The 27124-nt window shown below is 35.0% G+C and overlaps 3 protein-coding genes across 3 annotated transcripts; all 3 read left to right on the top strand.

The window, feature by feature from the left end:
- On the top strand, positions 2053-3692 carry LOC105167960 (NADPH:quinone oxidoreductase-like). The gene is made up of 4 exons (XM_011087857.2): positions 2053-2400; positions 2617-2688; positions 2844-3020; positions 3161-3692. The coding sequence occupies exons 1-4, from the start codon at positions 2103-2105 to the stop codon at positions 3502-3504; spliced, it is 891 nt and encodes a 296-aa protein (XP_011086159.1). The 5' UTR covers positions 2053-2102; the 3' UTR covers positions 3505-3692.
- LOC105167959 (NADPH:quinone oxidoreductase-like) lies at positions 7193-8903 on the top strand. Its single transcript, XM_011087856.2, has 4 exons — positions 7193-7574; positions 7773-7844; positions 8001-8177; positions 8330-8903. Exons 1-4 carry the CDS (start codon positions 7262-7264, stop codon positions 8671-8673), a joined length of 906 nt encoding a protein of 301 aa, XP_011086158.1. The 5' UTR covers positions 7193-7261; the 3' UTR covers positions 8674-8903.
- On the top strand, positions 12323-14000 carry LOC105167958 (NADPH:quinone oxidoreductase-like). The gene is made up of 4 exons (XM_011087855.2): positions 12323-12711; positions 12898-12969; positions 13117-13293; positions 13437-14000. The coding sequence occupies exons 1-4, from the start codon at positions 12396-12398 to the stop codon at positions 13778-13780; spliced, it is 909 nt and encodes a 302-aa protein (XP_011086157.1). The 5' UTR covers positions 12323-12395; the 3' UTR covers positions 13781-14000.

Here is a 27124-nt window from a genome sequence, read left to right as displayed (position 1 = left end):
TTTTCTTACAAACCGTTGGTTTAAGCGAGCGCCAGAGAACGAGCTGCGAGCGGTTCCAGCACTCTTTGGAGACCATCTCCAGGCACATGAAAAGGATTTCGCGAGAAGCAGTTGTATAGCTGCAGATCCTTGAGTTTCTCTTACAGCAAAGGAGACTCAAGTCTTCCTTTTATAAACAGGGAAGCTGCTAACTGAAATAAACTAACCAACAGACGGAAGAAAGTACAGAAGCGTGCTAGCGTTTTTACAAGGAAGGAGAAGATTCCCAACGGTTACTAAGAGACGCACTTTCACTTAAACAATGAAGAAGAAAAAAACGCTGTTCAAGTGCGAGAACAACTACAGTAGCTCAGTTCTTCTTGCTCTGTGATTTTCTGCAACTTCAGACTTGAGTCAATGCAATCCTTCAACATTTTGATACAAATCACTGCTGGGTTTCATCATATCTGCTCAAAGAAAGGGTTGTTTTTTTGTTTTTGCTTTTGTAATGATCATTTTATTTATTTTGCAAAAAATTGAAGTATAATTGTAAGATAAAAAAAAACTAAAAATAGAAATAAGGTTGAGATAATTTTGCGTATAATGACATATATATGAAAAATACTTACCCAGATTAGATTGATCCAACCAAATAGTTATAAGAATTTGACCGTTATAAAGAATTAAGTGTCCTATTAAACTCATAATATTATAATAAATCCAATTATAAATAGGCCACATAAATATATAAAATATAATACTCAGATACTTATTAAACCTCATAATTCACAATTAAATCATTATAATAATAAGATCATAAACCTTAAATAAATATCAAATTAAACTAACACATTAAATTAAAATAAAGCGTTAGAAATAATTTAACAATGTGAAAAATTAAAAAACTTATTTCTAACATAAAAAGTTTATAAGCTTAGGCAAATATCCTCTTAGTAACAAAACACAAAAACATTAAATTTAAGTAATTTTAGCACAACCTAAAAACGAGTCACAAAGCAAAACACATGCCCTTACATAATTGGGCCAAACAACAACAACAAACATCGATTTCAAATGGAAATAAACTTTCATTACATTTATTGGGAGAGCAAACAAAGTCAAGCCATCAATGTGGAAGCAAGACGGACAGTCTTTATTGGAGAAAATATGGTCTGAAAATAGGACAACTGCAGGCAATTAATACATAAGCAAAAAGGGCTCTTTTAGTAATTTCTTCCTAAAAATATCTGGACATTATGGTAAATGCTCACATTAGCTTTGATGGTAAAAAGTAAATGCGGGATAAGTCATCCCATCTACTCAAGTGGGAATAGGATTTAGGCCTGTCCTTGCAAATAAGTAGGAACTAAATTAACTAGAAATAGGCAATGGGAACTAAAAAATTTATAGTTGAAAGTTTGGTTGAATCAAATCAATCACAAAGTTAGTATGGTATATTTGCTATGTAATTAGTCATTTTCTTTAAATTAAACACCAATCACACGACAATTGTATTGCAAATTCTTTTTAATGGTTATTTTATTGATAATCACACGACAATCACACAACATTTACTTAAATACTGTCAATGTATATCAAAATAATGAAATTATTGTACTTATATAATGCATATAATTTTAATATCATGATTTAATTTTTTATTTCTAATATTTTGTTTTAATGTATTTATATGCTTACTAGCCATGCTGGTACATTGTTCCTACATACATATAATAAATCCTTCATGCTTTAAAATATATTATAAATAAGAATAAAATATATGAATCAATACATTACATTAATAAAAAGCAAGAAAGAAAAAATATAACTTATCAATTAATATAAATTTTAAAAAATTGAATAAGTTAGTTCTTCTTTTATTATGAATGATATTTTTGACTTCACAAATGTGGAAGGACTTCTGTTTTTATTAATGTCAGCCGGGTAGGTTTATTCTATCTTCCTTTCGGACATAAAAACGTGCTATTTCTGTGGTTGTGGGCCATAAACAAAGGGACATTACTTGTATAAATACCCCCTACAGCTACATTTGGCATCACTGCATTAAGTCAGGAAACATATAATTAAAAACAAAATCCCTAGAAAAAATACAGGTTTGAGGAATGGCTCTAGCTATGGCTACAACTGCTGGCTTCTGTGGCTCTTCTCATGCAGTCCTGGCAGGCAGCCTCCAGCTCAGTAGCTCATCAAGCCACTTGAGCATGCCTAAAACAAATAGAATTGCCTTTGCTGAACCAGGTCCGAGAGTTCGAGCCCAGCAGCAGACCTCAGCTGAGACTGAGACCGGCCGCCGAGCCATGTTGGGGCTTCTTGCTGCTGGGATGGCCTCAGGGTCATATGTTCAGACCGTGCTAGCCGAATCCATCTCTACCTTGCCGACAGTCCCTGACAAAATGCGTAGTAATTAAATATATATTAGTGTTCCTACTTAAAATAATTTTTCAATGAAACAATGAGTGAAACATATACAGTGATAATAACATATATAACATGCATGCATGTGAACAAATATATCCTTTCGTACTTATTCCTGAACATGGGATACAACCCATCAAGTTAAAATATGTATATCTTCTTCTATGATCTTATTGTCTCTGTTTAAACTCTGTGATGCAGGAAAAATCATAGTCGCTGGAATCCCCGGTTTATTATCTGAAAAATCTGACAGCCAGGGCCTCATCCGTGCCGGTACTCTTTCTTCTATTTACCCGTTCAAAATTGGAATTAAATTTACACTTGATTAATGCTCACTCGGCTAATCTATTTTGTTTTTTGCTCCTTTTCTTTCTGTGGATGGCGTTGCTGGTTCTGGTTCCTGAATTAATTGACTCATACTTAATTAGCCGCGAACCTCCGTATTGACGGATTGGTGCTATTACCCGTAGACATAACAAAGCTACCACTTATCAACGTAGAGGATCATCCCAACCTCCCATTCGAAGTGCAGGCTTTCATGGACCAGATTCTTCTTGCTGATGCTATACTCTTCTCTGCGCCTGAGTACAATTACTCCGTCACTCGTAATAAACCTCAAACCCTTATCTCATACTCTTTTTTGAATGGCATTTGCACACAAACATTTGATTATTTTTTAATGATGAGCCCTCTACTGACATATTTTCACTTTGGTTGTTGATCGAACATCGTACGTACGTACCAGCTATTACTAAAAACGCAATTGATTGGTTATCCCTGAGGCCAGAAACTCTGGCTGGTAAAACTGCTGCAATCATCAGCACGGGATGGGATTTTGGTGGGGGCAGAATGCAATATCATCTCCGCCAGATTGGGGTTAGACCTGATTTGCATTTCATCAATAAGCCAGAGGTATTCGTGAGTACAACTGTCGATGCACAAAACCCTCCAAAGTTTGATGCCAATGGCGACTTGATTGATGATAACGTCAGGGCACAGTTGCAGCAACTTCTCATATCCTTGCGAGATTTTACAGTACCATTAAAGTACTGTAGCAACAAGAACAGGGACAGTGGTATTCTCCCATGATCTCGCAACCTCGTTGTTCTGGGACTTGAAGAATGAACACGAACTACTTTGTGATTGTGCAACTTTAAGAATAAAAAATGGCATAAAGCGGAAGTTGCTTTGATCAGAAATTATGTAATTTGGAGTCATGTACTCTTTTTCTCAATAATGTTACATATATGTGCCACCCAATTTCGTTTCCTTTGAAATTATACAAAGCACCTTTGTGGAGCACGTGCATACCCAATACAATTCACAAGAAAAGGAGTTTCAACAGGTTTCACAAGAATAGTATGAAAACACATAAAATCCAAAGAAGTCGCGTATTTTCCCCAGGTTGGGTGGTCGACCCAATCGGATCATGTCCGATCCGATTTTGGGACCGAGGCTTGAAGCATAGATCCTCTGCCAACACTGGACGTGAGATGTCGCCACATGGACTAGTTGTGTACGGACATTTGGGCCTATAAATACCACTGTTCACACGCATTTATGATAAGACATATTTACTATAATTTCGGTCATATTTACTACTCTAGACCGCTTGCAACCATTTTAAATCTTACACTAATTTAAGTATCGGTGGAGAATTTTAGTTAAAAACCTCCTAATTAATCTAAGGATCTATTCTTTTATCAAGAACCACATTTCTGCAAGATGGCTACCAGCTCGAGGACAAAGTCATCCCCATAGACGGGGGTGATGACTTCAATTTGGCTGATCGTTGTCGTCCAGATTTATAAAGGGAACAACCTCGAGCCCGGATGGCAGAGGCCAGGGCCAAGAGGTGGAGGTGGAGCCAGAGGTTGGAAGACAACCCCTATACTTTATTTTTTATTTATTAATCTATTCTATTTATTTTGTTTGTCCTTTCTTGATTTTATAAATTTACAAATAAATTTTACATATGAAACAAATCTGAATGTTTTTCTAAAAAATCAGAAAAAATGAGTTAACTTTTCCAAAATACAAATTAATAAATTAAATAATTCTATTCATAATATATCAATCAATTCATACGTCACGGTCCTTATTACTTTTTTAGTAATAACAAATATTAAATCAATCAAATTTAATTCGCGAGAAAGAGAATTAATCAGGCTTTCATATCCTGTCTTGAAACCCAAGCTCCTACTCGGGTTCCTCTTCGGCAGAAGCCCACCAAGAAAAACAGTTACAGTCTTAGCCCGTAACTCTGCTATTCCGAAATGGACATCAAGGCCTCATTTATTTTGAATGATAGGATTAAGGTGGTAAAAAAAAAATAAAAAGTGATAAAATTTAGAGTAGTAGTAATAGAATTTATAGCCTAATTTCAAGAAATGAAGATATCCATGTATTCATTTTCCAACATTGGACGTCAAAATTGTGATTACCGCCACCGACCTTCATCGCTCAAAGCCACTCCTACAGCCATTTATTCATACTAGTACCAAAACATACTCAATGCACGTGAAAAAAAAAAAAAAAAATTCTCTATTAAATTTATTCCGAAAAAGTTAAAAAAAAAAAAGATAAACTAAATTGCTAATCAAATTAATATTTTAACCATGGCTAATATATTATATTTCTCATAACAAAATAAATATACTTATAGGTCATATACAGAAAATGAATATCATAAATTCCTTCCACTTTATTAATAGTATATAAGTATTTATGCTAAACTCCAAACAAATAAATATTAAAGATAATAAATAGGTTAAGTTATGATATTGGGGAGTGAGTCAAGAACTATCTCTGCATTCATCTTCTGACCTCGTAGAATCATGCTTATATATCCGAACAAAAAATCTCAACCATACAAAAAAGAGGAAGTGAGAGAAATCGGACAGAAGGCCAAAATAAAAATCTCGTACGTACAATCATACAAAAGAGAGGAACTGAGCAAGAAAATGCGTGATATCGTCGACGGCCATTTCCTATCTTCAAAGGTCAGATTGTTATAGAACTTGCAATACACGTGTCGCATACAGGTTCTGCACAGGTAAACCTTATCTTTGTTGCGAAGTTATTTATGCAAATTAAAGACAGAACCTAATCCTAAGTGTCCAGATGGTAGGCATGTACAATTACGGCATGCTAATAATTATTATTTTAATTAAAAGTCTCGTTTTATTTTGTTGTATAAAATAAATCACTTGATGGAAATCTAATTCGGACATGAGGACCGACATCAAGGTTGTTCCAAGTATATTCCAGACGAAGTATGAAAATTGTGAAAAGAAAATATTTATATTTGTTGGGAGGTACCTTACTAAAATTTTTAATACTTAAGTCAATTCGAATTGAAAATATCTAATTTAATGATGGTAATACATGTGTCTTTCATAAATAAAATGTAATAAATGTATTTGTATAGCTAAATACATCCACTTACATCAGCCACGTGGCATTATTCGGGGCTAGGAGTCGTCGGACTAGACCCGTCCCCGAAGGTGAAATGCATGGATCCTTGAAGTATTTAGGATTTTTTCCATTTTTAATAAGCAAATATGTCCTTCAATATTATTTGTTGACCCGAGCTGATCTCCAAAGGTGTAAAGCGCATATCCTTAAACTGTTTAATATGTTTATTTAATGGGCTCCTTTGGAGTTATTTGTCTTGTTTCCCATATCAGGTCCATAAGACATCGATCTAAAAATTAGCATTCCAAATTTGAGGTTAAGTACTGTAATAGTCAAGGGCATGCTCTAGTTAATAACAAATAAAGAAACAATAAGTAATTTCAGGACAACCAAGAAGACCTTATATAATTAGGTCAACCAAATAATAATAATAATACAAAAAACCTCAATATCCATTTCAAATTGTTTTTTGTGGTGGAAATAATTTTTCATTACCTTTATTGTGGGAAAGCAAGAAAAATCAAGCCATCAGTGTGGAAATAGAGAGAGAGAGAGAGAGGTTGCTTTTGTTGGAAAATTTTAATTTAGATCAAATTTGATTGAATGTAAATTAAGTATATAGTAAGGATAATATATTCACTTTATAATCGGTGTACAGCTCAAGCTCAAGAAAAGTGATCAATCACATAACAAATATATTATACTTATTCTGTAATTAGTTTGATTTAATCGAACTTGAATAAAAAAAATTCTATCTTTGGCGGAGGAAATACGGTCCGAGTATTGGACATCAGAAAGGACTCCTTATTTAGTCTAAGTAAATATAGTCTAAGTGATAACAATTTTAATAATATCTCAACATAATTATTAGTGAAGATGTTATGCATTTAATTCTTACTGTAAATAACTAATGATGACAAATATTATGAGAATTATATTTGTTATTACTATATTGTCACTATACACCTACCACAATTATACTTACAATTTTTTTTCGTCTTTAATTATAAAGAGTAACAACATTTACTTCAATATTGTTACAATATATTAAAATATGAAAATTATTGTAATGATAAAATAAGACTTTATCACTCAATACATATAATTTTATTATCATGATTTGATTTTTAATTGCTATTTTCTTTTTTTTTTTTTTGGTGTGTGTGTGTGTTATATGCATGTGAAAAAATATGCCGTGACATTTATTCTCTCTTCCTTCCGCAGAGGAAAAACGTGAATTTTTATGGTTGTGGGCCTTAAACAAAGGGACCAACTGTGATATATAGTTTCCCTGAGTCGTAGGGACATTACTTGTATAAATACCCCCCACTACAACAACATATGGCATCACTGCAAGAAATTCAGGAAATTAGAAATACTTGAAGGAAAAAAAATAAAATAAAAAATCCTTAGAAAACAGGTCTGAAGAATGGCTCTAGCTATGGCTACAACGGCTGGCTTCTGTGGCTCTTGTCATGCAGTCCTGGAAGGCAGCCTCCAGCTTAGTGGCTCATCAAGTCGCTTGAGCATGGCTAAAATAAATAGAATTGCTATAGCTAAATCAGGTCTGAGAGTTCGAGCCCAGCAGCAGGGCTCAGCTGAGACTGGTGAGACCAGCCGGCGAGCCATGTTGGGGCTTCTTGCTGCTGGGATGGCCTCAGGGTCATTTGTTCAGACCGTGCTAGCTGAATCCAACTCCACCTTGCTTGCCACACCAACTACACTCCCCGCCAAAATGACTAGTAAATATATATTATTGTTTCTATTTAAGATAATTTTGTAATGAAATGTATAGTGACAATATAGTTATAATAACAAATAATATTCGTCCATGAACAAGATATATCCAATCACCTATGCCTGAACATGAGATATATTAACCCCGCCAAATATATCTTCTTTCGTGTTCTCTTATTGCCTGTTTAAATTTTGTGATGTAGAAAAAATCAGAGTCGCTGGAATTCCCGGTTTGTTATCCGCAAAATCTGACAGCCAGGGCCTCATCCGTGCCGGTACTCTTTCTTCTACTTGCATGCTCAAAATTGAAATTAAATTTGCACTTGAATGATCACTCAGCTAATCTATTTTGTTCTTTGCCTCCTCTTCTTGTTGTTGTTTCTCCGGCTGGCCGGTGCTGCTGGTTTCTGTTGCCTGAACTCATGTTTTAGCCGTGAAGCTCAACATTGACGGATTGGTGGTAGATCCTATAGACATAACAAAACTTCCACTTATCAACGTGGAGGATAATCCCGACATTCCACCCGAAGTGGAGGATTTCATAAACCATGTTCGTCGTGCTGATGCCATACTCTTCTCTGCGCCTGAGTACAATTACTCCGTCACTCGTAATAAACCTCAAATCCTTGTGTCATACTCTTTTTTGAATGGAATTTGCACACAAACTTTTTCCATGACAATTTGAATTTCTTACAATCATATATGTACGTATATGCAGTGTCTATTGCTGACACATTTTCACTTTTGTTGTACGTGCCAGCTATTACTAAAAACGCGATTGATTGGTTATCTCTAAGGTCAGACAGTCTGGCTGGTAAAACTGCTGCAATCATCAGCACAGGATGGGATTTTGGTGGGGGCAGAATGCAATATCATCTCCGCCAGATTGGGGTCAGAACTAATTTGCATTTCATCAATGCCCCTGAGGTATTCGTGCGAACAACAGTAGACGAACAAAACCCTCCAAAGTTTGATGCCAATGGCGACTTGATTGATGATAACGTCAGGGCACAACTGCAGCAACTTCTCATATCCTTGAGAGATTTTACACTGCAGTTACATTGTCACAATCTTATCGGCCAGAACAAAACTCTTATCTCCTGATCTTGCAACCTTGTTGTTCTGGGACTTGAAGAATGAACACAACTTTATGATGGTGCAACTTTAAGAATACTAACGGGAATAAAGATGAAGTCATGTTAATTAAGATGTACGTGTACTTTTGCTCTATCATATTATGTATACCAGCCAATTTCGGGTCCTTAAAAATAATAGCACCTTCGAGGAATATGTGCATACTCAATAACGTTGTAATTGTAAGATAAATTATACTCAATTCGTTTGTCATCATAAAGTTAATTTTACAGCACATGAAATGGTAATAAGATCTAGAGCACGAGGCAAGTTGGAAGCACAACAAATACTTTGATAAAGACCACCTTATATAAGGTAAGGTTGGCTTGATTTTACATATATCAGTTAGTAGGAAGATATCGATAGACAAAAGAAATTAAGTGTATTGGACCACATTGTATCACGTGAAGTCCTCATATTTTAGGATGATTGGCACTTTTTGATAACGGGACCATATGACCAGCACACTATGATGTGATTTAGAGGTCTAATTGTATAGCTGCAAGAGTTAGGATTTGACAGGAATTCTTTGCAGATATGCCATTTCAGCCATTAGTGCAGAAATGAGGAGCCAGAAATATATGAATCTGTAGAAGTCATGCACATATGTCTTTACTTCCGAGATATCTTTAGCTCTAGCTGTCCGACAAATTCAATTATAAATGAGGTGTTATCGACTGTCTAACCATGAGTCATCATGGAGATGGATCGAGCTTGCGCTAAGCCATTCACCACTGAATTCATTCATTCCACTAAAAACAGGGTGGAATTTTTGGCACGATCAAATCTCCGTCCCAAACTCCATTCCATATTGGAATGAATTTTGAAATACTTGAGGAACGGATATTAAAAGATGACGTTAGGTGAAACATTTTTTTTTTGGTTATGAATTTGGCACAGCGCAACCGTTTTAAGTTGAGTTCCAAAAGAACACTTACTAGACCCGTTCCATATTTTGTGCCAAATTGGTAACGAAAAATCGTTCCAAAACCCGCCCCAAATTTCGTCTTTTTTTTATAGTGTTCATTTTTGCACCTAAGGAGGATCCCTTGAATCTCCGTCTCGCTATCTCACCAAACCCCCTTCAGGCGGTCAATGGTGTTCTGCTGACGTCTAATTGAAACTAGTCTGACCAAATTAGTATTAAATACTAAATAAATATAATACACATATCATGTGATTAATATACAATTTAAATAGAATGTACAATCACATAGTAAATTTACAATACATGTATATGATTGGTTTGATTTTCCTATATTTTTCCTATTTAGCCTATCCTGCCATAATAGTAAATAAACTTTTCATAGCTCAGTCATGCCACCCAATTGAGTGCCCAACAACTGGATGTTTCCTTCATTTTATTTTAATTTTAATTTTTGTTTTAATACATTAAAATTTCTAACACTTATGGAAACATTAAGTAGTGATTTTTTATTGCAATGGAACTTTATTTCAATATAATTATTTTCTAAAATTGAAACAATTAGAGGGTCGATATCATTTATTTGAAAGAAATATCTTATAGATGTGGTCCTCGAATGAAAATAATAATAATAATATTATTATTATTACTACTACTACTACTAATAATTATTATTATTATTATTATTACTACTACTACTATTACTACTACTACTATTATTATTATTAACGAAAAGGAAAAAAATAAAATATTGTATTGATTAAAAAAAAATAAAAGAAGAAGAAGGAGTGGGTGGCATCGACTCAGCCAACTTCTCATGCTGCAATCTTAATATCATGTGAAGTCCTTATCAAGAATCTGGCTCTGTGCGATTTCATGTTTTGGTTGGTCCTAATCACAAATTACTGTTTCAATCTTTTACATACAATTTTAGGCAATAATTTTAAATTTTACATACACTTTCAGTAAATCAAATGCAATATTCCTAATCTTGCGAAAAAAACAAAGGCAATATTTTTCAACTTTTTACCTATATCTTTCATCAATGTAGCATAGACAACTTAAAATTGTAGATTAAGAATGGATCACACAATCTTGATATGTAATCTCATTTTTAAGAATGGGTTCGGCTGATCCAAGATCTATACGGACCAGTTCGAAAAAATTTAGTCCAGTACCGATCCACTATTATTTATGTATTGTCAGTCTTGAGGTGGTCCTAAACCTTTAAATGGGCCCAATTAAAGGACCGACTTGATTGAGGATCAGGTCCGAATGTACTTGTTTTATTTTTATTTTTATGAAATTGAAGTTTTTTTTTGAACAATTACTTAATTTATGATTGTATTAAGAAATAGAATAAATAAATAAATTAAATCACACAGAAAATCATAACTAGAAAAAATAATAGGTAAGACTATATAATGAACTTAAATAATAATTTGAAGAACAAGTTTACAACAATAAATTTAGATGAAAATAAATTCAAAAGAACTTAAAATAAACTTTGAAGAAAATAAGCAAAAAGTATTATGAATTAAAGTACTAAAAATTTAGAAATAGAATAATAAAGATAATAACTTTTAAAGTTTTAAAAGTATAAAAAAACTAGTAGAATAGTCAATTAAAAATAATAAAATAAAATTTAGATATCATGCATTTTCTATACTATCTAAGGGAGAGCACCTTTTTTGGTGTCTCTCCCTTTTTTGATCTGATTTTTTTCTTAATCTATTTAATACTTTTTTATTCATCTTATAACTTCCCACTTCCCCCCTGTTATCTTTCAATATTGCAAACTAGTGTGCATCTTTGATTACCTCACCGAATCATACGTATATACGAATAAGACCAAGTAAAAGATATCGTACGTACAAGCATACAAAAGAGAGGAACTGATGTATATAGTACAATGAATGTTTATCACATTTCCAATTTTCGGACATCACATTATTATAAAATTTGCATTTCACTTGTCATATAGCTCAACTTTATTCTTGTTGTGAAGTTATCTGTGCTAAGACAGAACCTAATCCTACATGTCTAGATACCAGGCATGTATTGCCTGGAAGCTGGTACATGATTTCGATGTTATCACAACATGATAATAGTTTAATAATGTAAGAAAAAAATTACAGAAATGGCATTGTTTTGTAATTGTTGAAGAAATAGGCAACACCGCACTCGCAAAAACCACAACCACCGATTGTTATGTGGCCGGTCAATGACTTTTTACTACACTATTAACTTTTAATCATGACAATTATTCATTATTAAATGTTATATTTCTTATAGTAAATATTAATTGTTGTTACATATGCTAGTAATTGATTTTATTCATAATTTTTTTAAAGATTAATTACATTTAAATCCCCTCTGAATGGTGACAATATTTATTTAAATATTGTCACTATAATTAAAACTATGAAAATAATTATAATGAAAATAAAATTTATCACTTAATATTTATAATTATTTATGATAATTTTATTATTATAATTTAATATTTTGCGGCTAAATATTTTCTTTTCCAGTATATTATATATTATATATATGTGATTGTAATTAAAAAAGAAGCGTGTACCTTAAATTTATTCCATCTTTCTTACGAAAAGAAAAACGTGCTATTTCTATGGTTATGGGTCATAAACAAAGGGACATTACTTGTATAAATACCCCCCCTACAGCTACATTTGGCATCACTGCATCAAGTCAGGAAACCTATAATTGAAAACAAAATCCTTAGAGAAAAATACAGGTTTGAGGAATGGCTCTAGCTATGTCTACAACAGCTGGCTTCTGTGGCTCTTCTCATGCAGTCCTTGCAGGCAGCCTCCAGCTCAGTAGCTCATCAAGCCGCTTGAGCATGCCTAAAACAAATCGACTTGCCTTTACTAAATCGGGTCTGAAAGTTCGAGCCCAGCAGCAGGGCTCAGCTGAGACTGCTGAGACGAGCCGGCGAGCCATGTTGGGGCTTCTTGCTGCCGGAATGGCCTCAGGGTCATTTGTTCAGACCGTACTGGCTGAATCCAACTCCACCTTGCTTGTCACACCAACTGCACTCTCCGGCACAAGGACTACTAGTAAATATATATTACTGTTCCTATTTAATATAATTTTGTCATGGGACAATCGGGTGACACGTGTTCAGTGATAATAATAAATGACATGCGGCCATATACAAGATATATCCAATCAATCACCTATATATTAACCCCGCCAAATATATCTTCTCTAATCTTATTGCCTGTTTAAATTTTGTGATGCAGAGACAATCAGAGTTGCTGGAATTCCCGGTTTGTTATCTGTTAAATCCGACAGCCAAGGCCTCATTCGTGCCGGTAATCTTTAATGTAGCTATTTACATGTTCATAATTAAAATTAAATTTACGCTTGTATGATCACTCAACTAATCTATTCTGCTTTGTTGCCTTCGATCATGTTGTTTCTCCGATTGGTGTTGCCTGAATTAATTGACTCGTATTCAGCCACGCAACTATCTATTGACGGATTGGTGGTGGATCCCATTGACATAACGAAACTACCACTGATCAATGTGGAGGATGATCCCAACTTCCCATCCGAAGTGCAGGCTTTCATGGACCAGATTCTTCTTGCTGATGCCATACTCTTCTCTGCGCCCGAGTATAATTACTCCGTCACTCGTAATAAACCTCAACCCCTTATCTCATACTCCTTTTGTTTTCTTTGAATTCCATTTGCATACAAACATTTGATTTTTTCTAATGATGTGCCCTCTACTGACATATTTTCACATTGGTTGTCGATCGAATATCGCACGTACCAGCTATTACTAAAAACGCAATTGACTGGCTATCCCTGATGCCACAAACTCTGGCTGGTAAAGCTGCCGCAATCATCAGCACGGGATGGGATTTTGGTGGGGGCAGAATGCAATATCATCTCCGCCAGATTGGGGTTAGGCCTGATTTGCATTTCATCAATAAGCCAGAAGTATTCGTGAGTACAATAGTCGACGCACAACACCCTCCAAAGTTTGATGCCAATGGCGACTTGATTGATGATAACGTCAGGGCACAGTTGCAGCAACTTCTCATATCCTTGCGAGATTTTACACTGCAATTACAGTGTACCAATGCTACCAGCCAGGCCAAAGCTATTCTCACCTGATCTTGCGACCTTGTTGTTATGGGGCTTGAAGGATAAACACCATCCACTTTGTGATCGTGCGACTTTCAGAATAAAACCGGCATAAATTAAGATGAAGTTGCTCAATTTGATCAGAAATTGTGTAATGATCATATTATATATGCCAACCAATTTCGTTTCTGTTGAAATTCTAGTTGTCGTCATAAAACTTAATTTTACAATACATGAACTGATAATAATATCTATTGCACGAAGCAGGTTGCATGGAAGCACAACAAAACTACGGGATATATAAAGACCACCTTGCATAATTAATGTCAAGTTTGCTAACCTTTACGTATATTGATCAGTGTCACCAAATTAGAATCAAACACAGATTACTTTTTCAAACTTCTACATACAATTTCAATAAACTTTAGGCAATAATTTTTAACTTTTACATACACTCTAGAAAATCGAAGGCAATAGTCCTGATCTTTGTGAACAAAGCAAGTCCACCAGATCGCAGTCTGCGTCGAGGTCGCGTCGCTATCCCACCAAGGCGAGCGACCTCGATTCTCTAGGCCGCTTGCAACCTCATGATTTTCAGTTTTGTCCTTTTCTGTACAGTTTAGCTTTTTTGTCCTTTTCTGTAGTTTGTTACGATTTTCGATTATTTCATAAATTTGGTTAGTTAGCAATGGATTAGCCAGATTCGTCCTTGTTGTATATATACATGTTTCTCATTGTATTTTCGCGATGATAAATGATTATCCATCCTTCACTATACTAATTTGAGAATGGAGGTATGGTTTTCTCTCTTGAACTTGAGAGTTTTACAATCTTCCCTAAAAAGAAAAGGGCAACGTTGTCTTATTTTTTCATAACAAATCAAATTTTAAGAAGGCTAAATAGTATTAGTTGATCTTTCAAATTTGCATTTAAGATCACATTAGTCCCTTAAGTTTATTTTTTTTAGCATCTTTAAATTTTAATTTTTATCTCTATTTGATCCTTTAACTTTTTGGAGGTTAAGATGGTCACTTAAGATATTTTATAAATTTAAGGAAATAAAATGAGAAAATTAAATTTCAATGACCATTTTACCCTCTAGTAGTCGAATTCCAGCGACTTTTTTGCTAGAAAATGGTCAGATAAATTAAATTAAGACAAAAGTAAAATTTAAAGAGGCTAAAATAAAAAAATAAATTTAAGAGACGTTTAAAAATATTCTAAATGCAAATTTAACAGACCAACTATTCTATTAACCCTTTTAAAAATCAAGTATTTCCTTATTAAAAAATGATGTCCCCATTCAAGGAAATCGTAAAATTTATCTTAATTTACTAAAATTTAATGTTTACTCATAAATATAAAAAATCAATTAATTGTTTCTTTGAAATTATTAAAAAAATCAAAATTGTGATACTTCTTCCTTTATTGAATAAAAATTAATAAAATAAGCATATAAATTTTGATTAAAAAAAATAAAAGTATATTCGTCGAATATTTTTTTTTAAATAAATTATTCACGATACTCAATCAGGACACACTAGAGATTAGCTCGAGGATCAATAATCACGTGGAGCAGTCGTTATCAGCGATGTTCGTCCGTACGAGGAACATTGAATTCTTTTCATATATAATCCGAGGGCAGAGAGAGTTCGATATCACCACGGAGTACTGCACCTGACCATTTGTGGAGGATTTTTTTTATAAATATGCTATTCTTTTTTAAAAAAAAAATAATTGTAGGGCTCAATTGCTAAATTAAATTCCAATAGAATGAAAACTACTACCACCTAAATTAGGGGATCAAAATTGCAATTCTTCCCTCTCTCAAATATTACAAGGGTCAAGAGACCTCACTAAAAATAAACAGCAACAAGGGGTATTTGAGGGGACTAATTTTTCAAACAACGAGGGGTATTCATAATTTACTCTAAAAAAAAGATCGAAAAAAATTATATTTACTTACGATTGACTTATTACTGATTTATCGTAGGTCAAATAAATATTTTGATCGAATTACCCTCATACATCTTCACACATTAATGCATATGAAAAGTTATACTTTCATCATTATATGGGTAGTTTAGTCCAAAAAAAATTTGTTTGACTTGCAATTAGTCAGCAATAAATTAATTGTAGGGTAAATATAAATTTTCGTTCAATTTTTTTATTAATATAAACAAATTCAGTTATCTTTGAGTAACAGCTGGACTTAAATGTTAGACGGAATCAAATATCAGGGACATTAGTCGTAATTTTCCAAATTACTGGGATTTTACATGTAATTACACGAAATCTCAAAAAAGAGGAGTGTAATTATCCCAAAATTAAATATATAAGTTAAAAATTATGCGTATAGCACACCACTTTCTCAAGTCTACACGACTACTATTACCTTTTCCTTTTAGTCATATAAAATTATTGCGGTTGAGCTGGACTCCAATAAAATTGGCTGAACGTAAACAATCATGTGAAGAAGTCATCCATATCTGCCAACGGGACTATGCCAGGATCCGGAGTACGATGTTCCACTGGCTTTTTTTCCACATGTTAAGTTACAGTGAACTAGTGGATGAATCTTTACAGAGTTATTTAATTTTTTATTAAAATAAAAATTATATTATTTAAATATATTAATAATAATATAAAATCACGACTCGATTAAAAAATTATTTTTTTTAAAAAACAAGTCCAAGTCATAATTACGACTTGGGCTTGTTTTTCTTTTTATTTTTTATTTAATTAAATCTTGAATAATTAAACAAGTCCACCAGATCACAGTCTGCGTCGAGGTCGCATCGCTATCCCACCAAGGTGAGCGACCTCGATTCTATAGGCCGATCTTCAGTTTTGTCGTTTTCTGTACGGTTTAGCTTTTTTGTTCTTTTCAGTAGTTTGTTACGTTTTTCGATTATTTCATAAATTTGGTTAGTTAGCAATCAATTAAGTAGATTCCTCCATGTTGTATTTATACATATATCTCATTGTATTTTCACGATGATGAATGATTATTAATTGATCTTTCATGTTTGCATTTAAAATCACATTAGTCCTTTAAGTTTATTTTTTGTAGCGTTTTTAAATTTTAATTTTTATTAACTTTCTGGAAGTTAAGATGGTCGCATAAGATATTTTATAAATTTTAGAAAATAAAATGAGAAAAATAAACTTCAATGACCATTTTACCCTCTAGTAGTCAAATTCCAGAGACTTTTTTTGCTAGAAAATGGTAAGATAAACCAAATTAAGACAAAATTGAAATTTCAAGACATTAAAATAAAAAATAAACCTAAGAGACGGTTAAAAATATTCTAAATACAAACTTAATAGACCAACTATTCTATTAACCCTTTTAAAAATCAAGTATTTCCTTATTAAAAGATGATGTCTCCATTCAAGGAAATCGTAAAATTTATCGTAATTTACTAAAACTTAATGTTTACTCATAAATATAAAAAATCAATTAATTGTTTCTTTGAAATTATTAAAAAAATAAAAATTGTGATACTTCTTCCTTTATTGAATAAAAATTAATAAAATAAGTCATATAAATTTTGATTAAAAAAATAAAAGTATATTCGTCGAATATTTTTTTTTGTAAATAAATTATTCACGATACTCAATCAGGACACACTAGAGATTGGCTCGAGGATTGAGGATCACGTGAAACAGTCATTATCAGCGATCGTTCGTCCGTACGAGGAACATTGAATTCTTTTCATATATAATCCGAGGGCAGAGAGAGTTCGATATCACCACAAATAAGAATATTAAAATTAGCAAAAAAATATATATTAAGTAATAAAATAATTTATCATGGTGCTATATAATTAGTACTAATAATAATTGTGCATATACGTTTATAGTGACAGTAAACACAATTATTTTTTATGACTAGTTAGTCATTATATAATTGTGTTATTCAAATTGCAGGGAACGTAGTTGTAATTTATCTTAAAAAAACATCGAAAAAATATATATTTATTTTCAATTGACTTGTTACTAATTTATTGTAGATCAAATAAATATTTTAATCAAATTACCCTCATACATCTTCACACGTTAATACATATGATGAGGTATACTTTCACCATCATATGGGTAGTTTAGTCGAAACAAAATTGTTTTGACTTACAATTAGTCAACAATAAATTAATTATAGGGTAAATATAAATTTTCGTTCAATATTTTTGTTAACATAAGCAAATTCAATTATTTTTTACTAACGGTCGGACTTATTTGTTAGACGGAAACAAATATCAGGTATATTAGTTGTAATTTTTCAAATCACATAAGGTTTATATGTAACTACACAAAACTTCAGGAAGGAAGAGTGTAATTATGCCTAAATTAAATATTTAAATAAATAAAATAATAGTATTATTAATTAAAAATTATGCCTAAATGCACATGAAGCACATTTACTCAACCACTTTCTCAAGTCTACACGACTACTAATACTCAATTCTTTTTAGTCATATAAAATATTGGCTGGACTCCAATATGTAATTTTACAAAAATTATCATTGTTTATTTAGGAGAAAATTATAATTTTGCAATTGTACATTAATTATAAGGATAGTAGTCCCTCAATTTTGGAAGTGCACCCTCCTCTATCATGTTGTGCCACCCCAACTTTAGCTTGCTTCCTTTGTGATTTCGACGGATAACAGATTGGTAGATTGCAACAGACTTTTTATTTTTATGGGATGGGTTTAGTTCGGAACAAAATTTACTCCGGCACCCGTCGCAAAATGACAAAGGTTGTCAATTCTATTGACTATTTCAATTGCAAATTTTACGTTGATTTTTGCGACAGATATTATTTTTTAACAAAATAACTACTCCCCTTCTCTATATGCACCACACTCATAAAGTGTTGTGGTTCGGTAATCTTTAATAGTGATCATTAATTGTTCAAAATAGAAAAATACTCATTTACAACGACGTTCCACCTTCCTAAGTCGATAAGATCACCAGTAACCTACTGTTTTAGTCATAAAGTAATGTATTTGGGGTGGACTCCAATAAGTATTTTTACGAAGATGTGATCATTAATTATTTGTAAATAAATATTAATTTATAATTATGTATCTTGCGACCGGACTCTCGTAACTACCAATTGGTATAAGAAAATGACAAACTCCAATAGTTATTTATGAACTGGATATGCTTATTTATAGTTTATACTATGTAATGTTGAGGGCATTCACTTAGCCCCATATATACACTGTTTAATGTGTCCCATAATATTATGTGTTATTGTACGAGGTTTGGACATAAACAAAGGGGGTCTTTAGAATTAATTAAGCAGGTGGAGAAATGTATCTGGCTAATAGTTATGAGCGACGTGAGTGTTCAGATTGGATTCTTTTAATTTTCGGGTGGGTGGTCCATCCTCAATTTCGTGATCGATAATCACGTGTTTAGATAATGTGAATTCAAATAGTATCCCCTTGCTCATCAGTTAGGTATTCTATATTTTAGAAATATTTACATGCTCTTTTTTTTTTTTTTCAAATTTAGTATAATTATACGTAAAGTTCCTATAAAAATAAAAAACTATATCTTGGGCATCTAACGTTTGTTTTCATTAACAAATAGATTCATATGTTAATCAAAATTCATGAAATTTGTTGGAATCAGTAAGAAAATTTGAATGAAATTCATATTTCTCTCTGATTGACTTATTGTTGTCTTGTTGCAGGTTAAACAAACTTTTACAACCAAATTACCCTTATATATATTCGCATGCTAATGCATATAAGAAAGTATAACTTTACCAGTAAAAGGGTAGTTTAGTCAGAAAATATTTGTTTAGCCTACTATAAGTGTATAAGCCAATCGAGGTAAACGTGAATTTTTATTCGATATTTTTGTTGATGTCAGATTTCCTTGAATTTTACTATTAGGTAAATCTATTTATCATATGAAAACAAATGTTCAAGATATTAAGTGTATTTTTTCAAATCAGAGGGAGTTTACGTATAATTATACGAAAATTCAGGGACCTACAGTGTATGTCCCTGTATTTTGTTAATTAATATAATATTTAACTGATACTCACATCCCTAGACAATGTGAAATCAAATCGAATTCTCTTGCTCCCCAAATGGTCCATCCTATTATTTATTCGGTCACTGTACCGATACTCGTATCTCTAGATAATGTGAACTCAATTTGAATTATCTTGATCCTCAAATGGTCCCTCCCATATTTTAAATTCAGTTGGATAAGTATTTTCATTGATAATCACATCTTTTAGATAATGTGAATTCAAATTAAGTTCCTGTTTATCATATGTTTGTGGTCCTCAAATCTTTACTATATTTATTTATTTTATTTATAAGTACCTATTGCTTAATTAATTTACAGAAAAAGTCAAACAAAACAAAATGATGCTAAATAATAATTACGGGACCGGATCAATACTGCACCTACTTCTTATACCTCACCGCTTCAATATTGCAATAGATACTCTCATGTGAAACCTCGTACTGTTGGTCGTCTAAATTATAGTTTCTTTCACACACAAACAGATGTAGATTTACATTACGTTTTATTTCATGTTTGGTTAGAAAATGAAATATTTGTTCAAGTATTTTGGTTAATTAGAGACCCTAAAACAAGATCAACTATTCGTGAAATTGCATGATCTTAATTTGGCAGTCATGAACTCAAATTGAATTCTCTTGCTTCTCGTGTTGTCCATCCTATAATTTTTTTTAAGGCAAATATACATTGTTTATCCTATAATTATAGGTTGGTAGTAGTTTCGATCTTGTAATTTACTCTATTTATATATTTAGTTATTTTTTGAATGAATTTAATTTTGAACATCTCACATTGGCTCCTTTTTTTATTTGACAAATTTAGTTATGTGTTGGCAATTATGATGCTAACGATCAATAGTTATAGGACAAAAAATAAAAGCTACTCTAACATGGAGGAGATCAAAATTATCAACATCAGACTAAATATCTATTGAGCGGAAGGTAGTAAGCATAAATTATATCTCACAACTTTTAGAAATCAAGCAATCACCTTAACCTTAACCAGAAAATAAGAAAAATAGCCTAACATGTTAATAGAGAATATACTAAAAGAAGTGGAATTCCAGTAATAATTAGATAATGTATTAAAACTAAAGAGAATTTAAAAGACACTGTCCAACATCCGTGAAGCATAGTAGATTACAAGGGGGGTCTTTCCCGATCTTTTGGTGTAGGACAACCCTAATGGTACAATTGCTAGTGTCACACATTATCTCGAATGGATAGTTCCAATCAGGGGGTTGGATCACGGGTGTTGAAATCAAGGAATCTCTCAACTTATCGAAGGCTTTTGCACAAACATCATCCAACTGAAAAATTGCATCATTTTGTAGCAATGCACATAATGGTTGGGCAAGAAGTCTTTGGTAAATCGACAATAAAATCCTGCATGACTAAAAAAGGAACGAATCTCCCGCACACTGGTGGTGTAAGGCAAAGATTTTATGACATCTATCTTAGACTTATCTACATCTATGCCTCTAGATGATACCATGAAATGACATGTTTCATAGTTTAGCATGAGGTTCTTTTCCATGCATCTTTCAAGGACTTTGGTTAATTTCTCCAAGAAATCATCAAATGAATTTCCATAAATAGTGAAATCGTCCATGAAAACTTCTATGAATTGTTGAACAAAGTCGGAGAAGATACTAACCATGCATCTTTGAATGGTGGCGGGCGCATTGCAAAAACCAAAAGGCATTCTTCTGCAAGCAAAAGTCCCGAATGGGCAGGTGAACGTGGATTGCTCTTGATCTTCGGAGGCCACTGGAATTTGATAGAAACCTGAATATCCATCAAGACAATAATAGTGAGAACGACCGGCTAACCTTTCTAACATTTGATCTATGACGGGAATTGAAAAATGATCTTTTCTAGTGGCGGCGTTAAATTTTCTATAATCAATGCAGATTCGCTAACCATTTTGAACACGAGTAGGCACCAAATTTTAAATAGAGCTTTCAACTACAGTTATACTTGTTTTCTTAGGTACAACTTGAGTTGGGCTTACCAACTCAATCGAAGATTAGAAAGATCATACGTGCATCAAGTAGTATCAAGATCTCTTTTTTTTTACCACCTACCGGCAATATGTTGTTTTCCCTTGACAAGGCATATTTGAGGTGTTTTCATAACTTCTTCAATTCCAGCATGGGTGCCTGTAGTATAGAGGGAAGAAGTTTAGCATGAGATTGCGGTAATTCAATGAATGTAAGATTAAGAGGTAGGGTTTTGAGAGCTTCGAGCTCGAAGACGTTTTCATCAATGCTTGGACTCATGACCATATTTTTGTCTAGAATTTTCACTTTTTCTAGTGTGAGGCTTTCTTTCAATGCAAATTTCACGTGATCCTCATCATTGGTTGATGCGAATTTCTGCACAAGGGGGTAAAAGATATCCATACGAAGAGCAGTTTGTATATCAATTGGGTATATCATGGATTCATAAATATTGAACTTTATTATTTCAGCGTCAAATTCTATGGTGAGAGTACCACTATATACGTCAATCTTCGTTCTAGCTATTTTGAGAAATAGTTTCCCTAGTAAGATTAACGTGAAATTGGGGGAGTAGTCTTCCCTTATTGTTAGAAAATGGATCGGGTCAAGATGGACAACAACTAGAATATGAAAGAGATAAAAGACACACAAATTTGTTAACCCAGCTCGGATATAAATCCTACGTCTGGGGCGATACCAAGCCAGGAGAAAACACTCAAAGAGGAGAAAAATTGAGGAGTACAACACACACACCTGTATGTAAGTCTTCACCACACATGAAAGACAACACTCACTCTCGTCTCAACTCTTTCTTTTATCTCTCGACTACACAGAAAACTTATATGTTTTTCTCACTGCTCTGCACTATGAAACAATGCCAATAAGAGTATTTATAGCCACAACATGAAGTCATCCTTGACTTCTTCAACATGTAAGCAATCTTCACACCTTAACAATCTCCCACTTGAAGATTGATTAGCTTTTCTCCACTTCTTTCTTAGTACCGCCGGGTTTGTCCACTCTAGTCATCAAGGCCAGTCGAAGCCGTATACAGCTTCAACTTCTCCATCACAACTGCCTTGGTCAGCATGTCCGCAGGGTTCTTTTCTCCTTGGATCTTCTCCAGCTGCAGTGCCTTCTTCTCCAGAAATTGTCGAATGAAATGGTACTTGATCTCGATGTGCTTTGTCCGCGAATGGAACGCGGGATTCTTTGCCAGATGGATCGCACTCTGGCTATCGCTATGAAGAACCACATCTGCCTGAGGTTTCCCTAATTCACCCAAGAAGTGTTGCAGCCAAATGAGCTCCTTAGCCGCCTCAGTAACTGCCACGTACTCAGCTTCCGTCGTGGACAGTGTGACAATCTTCTGCAGCTTTGAGACCCAGGATACAGCTGTACTGCCATATGTGAACACGTACCCCGTAGTGCTCCTCCTTCTGTCATAGTCACTCCCTACAAAGTCAGCGTCAATAAATCCAAACAAGGTAATCTTGCCCTTACCAAACACCAATGCTCGGTCTTTAGTACCCCTCAGGTACCTAAGAATCCACTTCACAGCTTCCCAGTGCATCACTCCTGGATTGCTCATAAAACGGCTAACTACTCCCACTGCATGTGCTATATCTGGTCGAGTACAGATCATAGCATACAGCAGGCTCCCAATTGCTGAGGCATACGATGTGACTCTCATCTTTGCACGTTCGGAGTCAGTCTATGGCGAATCACTGTTGGATAGTTTGAACTGATTTTCCAATGGCATTCCAATCGGTTTTGCATTTTCCATCTTGAATCTGCATTATACCTTCTCAATATAATCAGATTGAGATAGCCACAATTTACCAGCACCTTTGTCCCTTGTGATTTTCATGCCCAATATCTGTCTTGCTTCGCCAAGATCCTTCATGTCAAACCTCCTCGACAACTGATCCTTGAGCCTATTGATCTCCTTGACATTTGATCCTGCTATCAACATGTCATCAACATACAGGAGTAGAATGATAAAAAAGTCATCGAACCTCTTCACGTAGCAGCAATTATCAGCATTGCATCTAGAGAAACCTATCTCTAGCATGAAGTTGTCAAACTTCCTGTACCACTGTCGCGGAGCCTGTTTCAATCCATACAGGCTTTTCTTCAGGCGACACACCTGCTGATCATCTCCATTATACCCCTCTGGCTGTACCATGTATATCTCCTCCTCAAGATCCTCGTGTAGGAAGGCTGTCTTTACATCCATCTGTTGTAACTCCAAGTTCTCTGCCGCTACTATGCTCAACATAAGGCGAATAGTAGTTAACTTGACAACAGGTGTAAAAACATCGGTGAAGTCAATACCGTATCTTTGTTGGAATCCCTTTACTATGAGTCTTGCCTTGTACCGCTTCTTCCTGTCTGATTCTTCCCTATTCCGATAGACCCATCTGTTCTGTAGGGCCTTCTTTCCTTTTGGGAGCTGACACAATTCCCATGTGTCGTTTTTCTTTAATGAGTTCATCTCGTCGTTCATCGCAAGCTCCCACTTGCTGTTGTGGGCATCGTTGACTGCCTCTGTGTAATATTCGGGTTCCCCACAATCAGACAAAAGCAAGTAATAAAGAGAGGGGGAGTACCTATCTGCGGCCCTTCTCAGCCTCGGTTCTCGACCCAGTGCCAAGGGTGTGCTACTTTCAGCAATCGGTTCCTCCGATGCTGGTACTGGCTCTATCTTTGTCTGTTCGGTTTCATCCGTCTGACGTCTCACTGAATATGTATCTGCTGGTCTCATGATCCCGGAATTTGAAATGTCGAGATCAAAAAATTCCCTTTCCTTCTTGTCATCGTCCGGGCTTACCTTCCTGTCCTTATACATTACATCCTCATTGAATATAATATTCCTACTGCGAATTATTTCCCGGTTTTGATCATCCCAAAATCTATACCCAAATTCGTCAGTCTCATACCCAATGAATGTACATTTAATCGACTTTGCATCCAGCTTAGTCCGATCATCATTCAAAATATAGGCTAAACAACCAAAAGTGCGTAAGAAAGAAAGATCCACTTTCTTACCACTCCAGACCTCTTCTGGTATCTTGTTGTTCAGCGGGACAGAAGACTCTCGATTGATCAAGAAAGCAGCCGTGTTGACTGCATCTGCCCAAAATATCTTTGGCAGTCCGCTCTTCAATCACATGCATCTCGCGCGCTCATTCAGTGTTCTGTTCATCTTCTCAGCAACGCCATTTTGCAGAGGTATCCCCGGGATTGTTTTCTACATTCGGATTCCACGGTCGGCGCAGTAATTCTTGATACCTTCACTACTGTACTCGCCACCATTATCCGATCTGTGACATTTCACTTGTAAACGTGTCTCATTTTCCACTAGTGCCCTCCATCTCTTGAATGTGTCAAAGGCATCAGATTTTCTTTTTAAGAAATACACCCATACCTTTCTAGTGGAGTCATCGACGAATGTTATGTAGTACGTTGATCCACCAAGAGATGACACCGGTGCTGGCCCCCACAAATCGGTGTGAACAAGCTCCAGCTTTTCTTTCCTTGGAGTTCTTCTTATGGTCAACAAGCTCACCCGCTTCTGGTTTTCGAACACGCGAAAGTGTTCACAATGACCCACCTTCACCGATTTTAACTCGGGCAATCGTCCTTTCGACTTCAGCACGTTCATTCCTTTCTTGCTCATGTGTCCCAAGCCATTGTGCCACAGGTTAGCCTGCGATACAGTTCCTGCAAAGGGGATGTTTGAACTGGATCCTCCCGCCATGTAGAGCGTTCCTGACTTTAGTCCTCGTGCCAAAGTCATTGCTCCCCGACTGATCTTCCACTTCGCGTCTCCAAACGTCGTGTGGAATCCATCATTGTCCAGCTGTTCGACTGAGATCAAGTTCCTCTTCAGTCCTGGTATGTGTCTCACATCATGTAGGATCCAGCATGACCCATTTGTTGATTTGATCCGCACATCTCTCTTTCCTACAATCTTGAGGGGTTTGTTATCTGCAAGATAAATTAAGCCAAAATCACTTGAGGTGTATGGCTCCATGATGTCTTTATTGCTACATGAGTGGAATGAGGCCCCTGAATCTACGACCCAATCATCGGAAGAACTGCTCACACTCAACAAGAGTGCATCCGTGATCTCTTCCGTCACGGCATTCGTTGTCCGGCCCTCCTTTTCCTTTTTTGGCGTCCGACATTCGTTTTTCATGTGTCTGGGTTTCTCGCAGTTCCAGCACACCATCTCCTTCTTGCCCTTGTTCTTCCCCCTGGACTTTGATCTTCCACAGTATTTACCCCGTGTGTCAGGTCTCCCTCTGGACTCTGTATGTAGTGCAGAGCCAGATCATCCACCCGTTTGCTTTCTACAAGTTTCCTCGTTCAACATCATGTCCCTGATGTTGTCGAACTTCATCTTCTCCTTCCCAGATGAAGTGCTCACCGAAGTAACAACCACATCCCAACTGTCAAGTAAATATGAGAGCAAAATTAACGCTTTTACCTCATCGTCAAACATGATATCCACAGACGCCAGCTGTGTCGTGAGTTGGTTGAAGTCATTGAGGTGATCGGCCACCGACTTCCTCTCCTCCATCAGCAACTTGAATAGTTTCTTCATCAGCATGACCTTGTTCATTGCTGAGGGTTTCTCGTACATATCGGCAAGAGTCTGCAGGACTTCCTTCGTGCTCTTCGCTCCCTTCACATAATAGGCGACATTCCGAGAGAGCGACAGGATTATTGCGCTCATCGCCTTCTGATCGAGCACCTTCCATTCTTCATCACTCATCTTCTCGGGCTTCTCTACAAGTGGTCCGTACAGGTCCTTCCCGTACAGGTAGGCCTCCATCTGCATACGCCAAAACCCAAAGTTGGAACCATTGAACCGTTCGACTGGAATCTTTCCCTCCATCTTAACTCCTTGAACCTGGCTCTAATACCAGTTGTTAGAAAATGGACCGGGTCAAGATGGACAACAACTGGAATATGAAAGAGATAAAAGACACATGAATTTATTAACCAGTTTGGATATAAATCCTACGTCTGGGGGCGATACCAAGCTAGGAGAAAACACTCAAAGAGGAGAAAAATTGAGGAGTACAACACACACACCTGTATGTAAGTCTTCACCACACGTGAAAGACAACAGTCACTCTCATCTCAACTCTTTCTTTTATCTCTCGACTACACAGAAAACTTATATGTTTTTCTCACTGCTCTACACTACAAAACAATGCCAACAAGAGTATTTATAGCCACAACATGAAGTCATCCTTGACTTCTTCAACATGTAAGCAATCTTCACACCTTAACATATCCAACAT

Source organism: Sesamum indicum, linkage group LG8, assembly GCF_000512975.1.
Source record: "Sesamum indicum cultivar Zhongzhi No. 13 linkage group LG8, S_indicum_v1.0, whole genome shotgun sequence".
Classification (NCBI taxonomy): Eukaryota; Viridiplantae; Streptophyta; class Magnoliopsida; order Lamiales; family Pedaliaceae; genus Sesamum; species Sesamum indicum.
This window is presented reverse-complemented; position numbering and strand designations above follow the sequence as displayed.

Bases quoted from the DNA above. Each gene is read 5' to 3' on its own strand.
- LOC105167960 (XM_011087857.2), top strand. From the start codon at position 2,103: ATGGCTCTAGCTATGGCTACAACTGCTGGCTTCTGTGGCTCTTCTCAT. The intron at 2,401-2,616 runs GTAATTAAATAT...TCTGTGATGCAG, and splicing joins AGTCCCTGACAAAATGCGTA to GAAAAATCATAGTCGCTGGA. The intron at 2,689-2,843 runs GTACTCTTTCTT...ATACTTAATTAG, and splicing joins CCAGGGCCTCATCCGTGCCG to CCGCGAACCTCCGTATTGAC.
- LOC105167959 (XM_011087856.2), top strand. From the start codon at position 7,262: ATGGCTCTAGCTATGGCTACAACGGCTGGCTTCTGTGGCTCTTGTCAT. The intron at 7,575-7,772 runs GTAAATATATAT...TTTGTGATGTAG, and splicing joins ACTCCCCGCCAAAATGACTA to AAAAAATCAGAGTCGCTGGA. The intron at 7,845-8,000 runs GTACTCTTTCTT...CTCATGTTTTAG, and splicing joins CCAGGGCCTCATCCGTGCCG to CCGTGAAGCTCAACATTGAC.
- LOC105167958 (XM_011087855.2), top strand. From the start codon at position 12,396: ATGGCTCTAGCTATGTCTACAACAGCTGGCTTCTGTGGCTCTTCTCAT. The intron at 12,712-12,897 runs GTAAATATATAT...TTTGTGATGCAG, and splicing joins CTCCGGCACAAGGACTACTA to AGACAATCAGAGTTGCTGGA. The intron at 12,970-13,116 runs GTAATCTTTAAT...ACTCGTATTCAG, and splicing joins CCAAGGCCTCATTCGTGCCG to CCACGCAACTATCTATTGAC.